This window comes from Mus caroli, unplaced genomic scaffold (assembly GCF_978045245.1).
Source record: "Mus caroli unplaced genomic scaffold, Mus_caroli_1 scaffold_18, whole genome shotgun sequence".
In the NCBI taxonomy this organism is placed as follows: Eukaryota; Metazoa; Chordata; class Mammalia; order Rodentia; family Muridae; genus Mus; species Mus caroli.
The window spans coordinates 56,325,423-56,334,598 of record NW_028227273.1 but is presented as its reverse complement, the minus strand read 5'-3'; the positions used below and the strand labels follow the sequence as shown (position 1 = coordinate 56,334,598).

Here is a 9,176-nt window from a genome sequence, read left to right as displayed (position 1 = left end):
TTTAAGGCAGCCTGATTTGGGGGATGATAAAACACAAGAGAATTGCCATGGTCCCATTAGTAGTGCTAGAAGAGAGGCAACAGGAGAACAGAAATCACTTAAATTATAATTTATAATGCAAAAAGTGTCTTGGGTGAGCATGGCTGTATGACTATTAGCCCACTACCCTAGAAATAGTGTGGGGAGATGTTTGAGTCATGGTGGGTATTTTTGGAGACTTATTTTTTATCTTATTTTGGGTCTATATTTAAAGTTCTCAATGATTCATATTAACAGAAGACAGTAAGCCCATTATTTGGTACTACACTTTTAAACTGTTATGCACATATCTGGTCAGACTAATGAAATTAATGTATTTTATCTCATCTGGCAAAATCATGAATAAGAAACCAATCAATGCAAATATGTTTCTATACCTTATCTATTAGTAAGATGAGGTTTAGTTGCTATGTTATGATAAAGCTGTCTATACTTTCTCTTAATACTGTGATTGAAACAAATTCATTCCTGCCTATTTTTTCTCATGTTTAAACCCTTCAAGGATATTCTTACTTCTCAGAGACTCTGCCTGGTGGGATATTTTAAAAACTGCTCCTTGTTTGAGACAACTAAAGAGATGAAAAGATAATAATATCAAAATACAAAAACAGCTAGATAAAATGGTAGGATTATACCTGTTGTTCAGTTCCAATAAAAAGTCATTAATAGTAAAAAAAAAAGTGACAAATTACAAGATATTTTAGTAGGAATAAATGAAAGAAATTTAGACATAATATTTAATGGTCTGATAGGTACATACATAAGAACTTTGAAGGTTTATAGAAACTTCTCTCATGAACTGTGTTTCAGTTGGCATGAGATTATTGCCTAGTAAGACTTATGGACAAGAGTGTTAGTATTCCACAAACTGTCCTATCTTTTCTTTTTAAGTGTTATTGAATCACACATTTATCACTGAATTTCTCCTCTTGGGGGTGACAGACATACAAGAACTGAACCCTATTCTTTTTGTCATGGTCCTTGCCATGTACTTTATAAATGTGTTCGGGAATGGAGCCATCATGATGATTGTCATCTTGGATTCAAGACTCTACTCACCTATGTATTTCTTCCTGGGAAACCTAGCATGTCTAGACATCTGCTTCTCCACTGTAACAGTGCCAAAGATGCTAGAGAACTTCTTCTCCACAAGCAAAGCAATTTCCTTCTTGGGATGCATAACTCAACTTCATTTCTTCCACTTCTTGGGATGTACAGATGCCCTGCTGTTGACAGTCATGGCTTTTGACCGTTTTGTGGCTATCTGCAGACCACTCCACTACCCTTCCATCATGAACCGTCAGGTCTGCATTCAGGTGGCTGCTACCATATGGGCAATTCCTTTTCTTCATGCACTGGTTCACTCCATAATGACGTCTCAATTGAACTTTTGTGGTTCCAACCGCATCCATCATTTTTTCTGTGATGTTAAGCCATTACTGGAGTTGGCATGTGGAAACACTGAACTCAACAGGTGGCTGCTCAATACTCTTGCAGGGACCATTGGCATTGGCCTCTTCTTTCTGACATTTTTATCCTATTTCTACATTGTCACCTATCTCTTTCTTAAGACACGTTCCTGCAGCATGCTGCACAAAGCACTGTCCACCTGTGCCTCTCACTTCATGGTCGTCATGATTTTTTATGCTCCTGTTCTCTTTATCTATATCAATCCTGATTCAGGGAGCTCCCTGGAAAAGGACAGGATCATTGCTGTCATGTACACTGTGGTCACCCCTGCACTCAACCCACTTATCTATGCTCTGAGGAACAAGGAAGTGAGGTGTGCTTTGAATAGGAAACTCAGGATACTGCTTTGACTTGAAGAAATCTACTAAGTTATTTTGTAATATCACAACACAAACAGTTATTGTGAAAATCGATGTGTGAAATTAGTTGATTCTGAATTTGTTTGTGATATAAAAAAGATGACCAGGTAAGAGGATAAATGTATTTGAAAATGTGGCTTAATTGTTTTTAAAATTGCAATTTATATATAAAAGGGAAATCGGAACAAACTGGGTATTTCCTATAAAATACCAACTCTGAATCTGTTTGGGAGATAAGCATTTATGAAACCTACTAGTTGTCCTTTCATATATGTTTGCATGTAAAAATCAAGTATGCAAGTTTTGGGGAGCAGATTAAAGGAACTTGTTTTCCATACTTACATTTTGATTTTAGACTTCATTTTATGTAACCTGACCAATTCACCCTCTAGCAACAATATGTCCCTAAAACATAGCTGTTACAATACCCCCATAGGCAACAATAAATATTCAAAATATAATGCCCCTTGCAATATCTGAAGACATGAATTTGATTTGGGGAGGGGGAAGGAAAAACTATTGTGACATGTTCAATGTCAGCTGACAATGATGGAACACTTCCCATAGTGGCTAATCCCCAAGTTTTGATTTGTACAAATTATCACTGTAATAAAGATGGCTCCTCTGCTTGCACATTTTATGCTCATAAATCCGCCCTCATCTTTTTTTGGGAGCTACCAGAAGAAACAAGGCTCCTGAGTCCTTGTCTGTTGGCCCTGATCAATCAGTAACTCTGCTTATGTGGTGGGCATAATAAGAGATTTTGCCATTTTACAATCCCATTGGTGTATTTTCTTCCCTTCCTCTTGTCACACAACAGATGGATTGTAACATATTATGCCTTATCATGTTTTAAAAGGATGGGTGTTAATAGCTATGCTTATCTATACAGCAACTTAGTTTCAAATTCCATAATGTGATAATGTGATGAAGAAAAGCACTTTGAGAGGCAGTATTGGGAATGAACCCAATATTATCTCACCCAAACTGCCTGTACCTTACTACTGAACTATCTCCCTAGACTTTTTCTGTTTTTTGTTGTTTTTCTCTTTTGAGACAGGTTTCATTGAAAATTTCCAGGCTGGCAAGGAACTCAATTTTGCTTAGGAGGGCTTTGATTGTCCTGGCTTCCTGGTCAGCCTCTCATTTGACTGCAAACACAGCTCTTGTCATTGAACCGAAAAATGATCAGGGAAATTATAATTCTCATAATTGGATAGATTCAATTGAATAGATGGGCAGAAGCCCTTATATTTTTACCTCTTCAAGTTTCAAGGATTTCTCTTTGGAGTTATTTGGAGTCTGTACTCTTTAAATGATAGCTCTGAAAGTAAGGGTGATCCAAGGTTACTGTGATGTGGTTTCGAGTCACAGATAAAGCTCTATGTGGTTGGAAGTACATACTATGCTGTAGATGGAAGCTGAAGTTAGATTGGCAACATCAGATTAACCTCTGAGAGGAGGGGAAAGAGCCCCTGTGTGGAACTGTTAGTGGGGTGTGATAGTGATGACAGACATAGGCACCGAGTGACTCTGAATTCCCTAGTGATGCCTGTAAGACTTCTAAAGATGAACAATCACAAGTCATTCCATTAGTATGTTAGTTTACAAAGTTACCTGTAAATAATCCCATGTAAAAGAAAATACGTTGTACTGTAAAAATGTTCTTATGGAGAAATATATACATATACTAAGTTAAATATTATGATTGAATCCCAGTGACATGTTCCTACTTCTCTCCCCAATATTCTGGGTTCCCCAATGAAAGACAGTCTTTAGATTTCAATGCACCTTAATCAGCACAATAGCTGAGCCACTTCCTAACCTCCATCTGGCTAATTCACCTTCCACCAATAATTTTGAATTATCACTTAGTAATTGATAACTAATTTGATTTGTCATAGTAAAATGACTGTAGCATTGTAGCAATAGATTTAGATAGGGATTCGATAGTGAAAGCAATAGACTGTACATTATACATCTTAAATATGTTTTGAAATATCACGATGCACTCCATAAATATGTTGTTAAAGATTAACAGATTAAAATATTAAAGCACAGGACTGTGTGTAAAAATTATGCATTTCACAACCTTCTCTAAGAATATATTCATGTGTGTGTCTATTGAATGAAATTTTGGTGCATATAAAAGTTATATTTTGTATATTGCTTTAATTCAGTTATAATTTTCTTTTCCTTTATTGTAATGGGTAATAATGAAATATACAAACTAAGAATAATTATTTACGTGGAATGGAAGTCAGTTAAAATTACCGAATTGAATTTTTAGCATAGAAAGGGAATTCACACTTCATGATAAGGGATTAGTGGTCCTGCTTTCATGAATTGACCTCACCAAGTTCATTAAGTTTGTAAATGACACCAATTATAATTTTAAGAATGACTGCTCTTAAAGACACTGTCAATAAGATAAAAAGTTACCAACAGATTGGGAAAGACTCTTAAATAATCACAAGTCAGATAGGGGACTAATATCCAATATATATAAAGAACTCAAGAAGATGGACTCCAGAAAATCAAATAACCCTATTAAGAAATGGGGTACAGAGCTAAACAAAGAATTCTCAAGTGAGGAATACTGAGTGGCTGAGAAGCACCTGAATAAATGTTCAACATCCTTAATCATCAGGGAAATGCAAATCAAAACAACCCTGAGATTCCACCTCACACCAGTCAGAATGGCTAAGATCAAAAATTCAGGTGACAGCAGAGGCTGGTGAGGATGTAGAGAAAGATGGAAAATCCTCCATTGCTGGTGGGAGTGCAAGCTTGTACAACCACTCTGGAAATCAGTCTGGCGATTCCTCAGAAAACCGGAACATCCAGCAATTCCTCTCCTGGGCATATATCCAGAAGATGTTCCAACTTGTAATAAGGGCACATGCTCCACTACGTTCATAGCAGCCTTATTTATAGTATCCAGAAGATGGAAAGAACCCAGATGCCCCTCAACAGAGGAGTGGATACAGAAAATGTGGTCTATTTACACAATGGAGTACTACTCAGCAATTAAAAACAATGAATTTATGAAATTCTTAGGCAAATGGATGCATCTGGAGGATATCACCCTGAGTGAGGTGACCTAATCACAAAAGAACACACATGGTATGCACTCACTGATAAGCGGATATTAGCCCCAAAACTTAGAATATCCAAGATACAATTTACAAAACACATGAAACTCAAGAAAAAGGAAGACCAAAGTGTGGATATTTCACTCCTTCTTAGAATGGAAAACAAAACACTCATGGAAGGAGTTACAGAGACAAAGTTCTGAGGTAAGATGGAAGGAAAGACCATCCAGAGACTGCCCCACCCGGGGAACCATTCTATATACAACCACCAAACCCAGACACTATTGCATATACCAGCAAGGTTTTGCTGAAAAGACCCTGATAGAACTCTCTCTTGTGAGGCTTTGTCAGTGCCTGGCAAATACGGAAGTGGATGCTCATAGTTATCTATTGGATAGAACACAGGGCCCCCAATGGAGGAACTAGAGAAAGTACCCAAGGAGCTGAAGGGATCTGCAACCCTATAGGTGGAACAACAATATGAACTAACCAGTACTCCCAGAGCTTGTGTCTCTAGCTGCATACCTTGGCCTTCAAACTTTATATCCCAGTACAGGGGAATGCCAGGGCCAAGACGTGGGAGTGGGTGGGTAGGGGAGCAGGGTGGGGGAAGGGTATAGGGGATTTTTGAGATAGCATTTGAAGTGTAAATGAAGAAAATATCTAATAAAAAAATTGAAAAAAAAATTTAAAAAGTTAAAAAAAGACAGAAAAAAAATGACGACCCTTATGGTTTATCCTACTCTCAAAGATCAAGAATGAATGTGGCTAACTTTACTGCAATGACCATATTTCTTCTTCTCATGGGGTTTTCCAGAAAGTCTCAGGTAGAAATAATTTTCTTGGCTTTAGCCTAGGTGTATTAATTGGCACTATCTCCATTGTTGCTATTACTTCTCTGAGTATTGTCTCTGTTCACTTATGCCTTTTCTCTTGACACATCTCTTCTGTTTTGATGTCTGCTACAGTTCTTTGATGATGCCAAAGTCTGTCTGCAGCTCTTTCATGCACAGTGCCAGTTTTTTCTACTCACAATCTGTAGTTATACTGCCATGGCCATACTCACAGTCATGTCCTATGACTGTTATATGACTGTGTGGTACAAAGTCATCACAAATGTCAGCACATGTATGCATGGGGTGTTAGCTGTCTTGGCTAGTGTGACGTGAAATTATCTTTGGAGTTATGCACACAACTCTTACTTCTCCATTTACTCTGTGGGACCAGTACCATTCAATAATTCTGTGATGTTCTCTTGGTTTTGAAACTCTCTTTTACAAATGATCATGTAAATGAACTTGGATCACTGGCTTTCCCATCTGTGGAGGACAGAACCAGAGTCTTTTTGACTTGTTTAGGCCACATATCTGTAAGTATTTTGTTTATCCCTCCCTGTGTCTTTGAGTTTCTAAACCCATATTCAGAATCTTCAACTTCATTAGACATAATTGTTAAGTTTTCATACTTCCCCAAACACTCAATGTAGAAATCTACAGCCTGAGTAATGAGGCCATAGACACAGCCTGAAGGAAGATTTTTTTTCCAAAGAAAAAGTCTCTTTCTATACCCATTATTTCCTCTTGGGGAGCCACATCAATAGGTATTGGGAAAAACAACAGTGTCAATGAATCAATTAAAGCTAGAACAAGGTTAGACAGATGGCTCATTGGGTAAAAACATCTGCAACCATGCTTGACAATTTGAGTTAAATCTTTAAGACCCACATGGTAGGAGAAGAGAACAAACATTTTAAATTTGTCCCCTAAACTACACATGTTGTAGTTCATGTACACCGGCATGCATACATATAGAGAGACATGCACAATAAATAAATTAATTTAATAAAATATAAACAAACAAACACAGCCATTGTTATGTGATTAGTTTGTTTGCTTTTTCTTTTTTAAATTGAGACAGGGTTTTGCTGTATAACCCTGGCTGTCCTGGAACTCACTTTGTAGACCAGGCTGGCCTTGAACTCAGAAATCTGCCTGCCTCTGCCTCCCAAGTGCTGGGATTAAAGGTGTGTGCCACCACGCCCGGCTGTGATTAGTTTCTTTAAATGAAGAAAAGTAGATCACAGTTATATTTGTATACTCTTGTAAATACAGTAGAGTAAAATCCCACAAACTAGATGTGGCAGGGGGGTGGGGAATAATTTTTTCCAACTTTAAAGAATCCAACTTAATTTCTCTTCTTGGATAATTTTTTGAAATCAGAGGCATGAAAATAATTTGAAATTCCTTCATCACTTTTTTCTGAGCCAGAGCCTTACATACCTCTTTGGAAAGAGAGCTGAAGCATGACTGTGGGAGGCAATGGGAACTATCACCTGAGGTTGATATTGAGGCTGGAGCCAATATTCAGTACAAGCTCTTAACTTCCCTCTCCAAATCTCACCACTGAGTGGTGAGCTGAAAATACTTTTGCCATGTTCCCCTTGCAATTCCATTCCTGTATATGACTGAAAGACATCCAAGTCAACATATCACAGACATACTTGCACACAAATGTACAACATTACTTACAGTATATAAGTTATGGAAAGAACCTAGGTGTCTGTTTACAGAGGAGTGAATAAAGGGAATATTACATAACACACACACACACACACACACACACACACCAATGTTTGAGATTTAAGGAATAACATAGTTTTGTTGTTGGCATGAAAACCTAGCAATTAGCAGTAAACATTAAATGAATTAAGGCAGTGCCAACTTTGGTTCCCAGCTTATATCTACCTAAACAGGTTATCTACAGGTATCTACAGGTATCTACAGGTTAAAAGATACAAAAAAACCCCACATATGTTATATGATATGAAATAGGAGCAAAACTCTCTAGACTTTATTATGTAGAGGAACCAGGGGGGAATAATAGAAGAGGGCTCAGCAGAGAAATAATAGATGCATACAACCCAATAGGGTAGAGTAGGTTCAATTGATTTCACTTACTTATGGAAAGGTCCTTATGTAGCTAAATATCATGTATATACTATGAATGCTATTGGGATTGAATATAAAGAAAAAATGCATAGGTTAAAGGGATCTAAAATTTAGAGCCCAGTGTGATTACATCATTGAATACAAAGATACCTTGCAATAACCTGGACTTTAACATAGCAAAAGTAAAAGTGTTCATGTACTAAATGTAAGAGTCACATTTGGACAGCTAAGGGAAAATAAACATTAAGGGTTCTATGCTAGAAGTACTACTAAAAACTTCAAGATGGTGTCCACAAAGAAATAGATAAGCTGGGGGCTTAGTTTATGTATCTCAAGGGCAGGTGCCCAAGTAGCTTTTGAAAACTAGAGAACCACAGAGGAATTGGCTGGAATTATATTCTCCTTTTGCAAGTGGGGAAAAAGTAACATGTTTATTTTCACATGCATTCAACTAAGTGTCAAGGGATGAGTCCCCCTTAGGATTTATACATCTACAGATCTGCCTCATTAAAACACCATGAGAATCCATCATGACAAACTATTTCTGGAGATGAAATGTCGGCCAGAACCACAACATGAACTGTCACTTCCAATATTTTACAACTTGTACAATTTGTGTACATAAACTTGAGAATCTTTACCACTTGTGGTATGAATAATCAGCCAGGTAAGAGAATTTATTAAGACTAAATTTGAGAATTTTGTGTGTTTTATATTTTTTAGGGGTTGGTCTGTCATTTTTCAACATTAAGTACCAATATTCCAGGGTTCAGAGTTAGTTCTCTGTCTTGATGTGGACTCTTTATAGTGTGTGAAAATTGTGAAGGCTGTTTGGTTTTTGCATTTTATTACTACATTTCATCTTAATTCATGACCATGTTTAATGAAACACACTCCAAAGGCAACCTAAAATCCTCAAATATTGAAAATGCTAAACAGAATCAGTAGCACTAATATTTTCAATAGCTCCATTTCTTTAAAAATAGGTAAATGGGTTTTTTGATATATATTTTTGAAATTTCTTTGTTTTCTGGTCCAAAGATTCATAAATAACCTGGCTCAGAGGAGTTGACTGTTTCCTAAGAATGTATGGTGTGTTTGTAAGCAGACAAAAATATGCATGATTATTAAAGGACCTGTGCTGTGTTCTTTGAAGACAACCCTTTACAGAAGGATTCTAGAGATTACATTATTTTTTCAGAGTGCCTTTCAGCTATAAAGCTTAGAATCCTCTGGACACTTACATGGACCCCCCCCTCCCCTGC

At 37.0% G+C, this 9,176-nt stretch overlaps 1 protein-coding gene across 1 annotated transcript; it reads left to right on the top strand.

Annotated features, from left to right (window-relative positions):
- The first annotated feature begins 938 nt into the window (after positions 1–938).
- On the top strand, positions 939–1,859 carry LOC110312234 (olfactory receptor 12D1-like). The gene has a single exon (XM_021185777.2). It carries the CDS (start codon positions 1,014–1,016, stop codon positions 1,857–1,859), a length of 846 nt encoding a protein of 281 aa, XP_021041436.2. The 5' UTR covers positions 939–1,013.
- Positions 1,860–9,176: the final 7,317 nt, after the last annotated feature.

Excerpts from the sequence above, each read along its gene's own strand:
- LOC110312234 (XM_021185777.2), top strand. The coding sequence starts at position 1,014 with ATGGTCCTTGCCATGTACTTTATAAATGTGTTCGGGAATGGAGCCATC.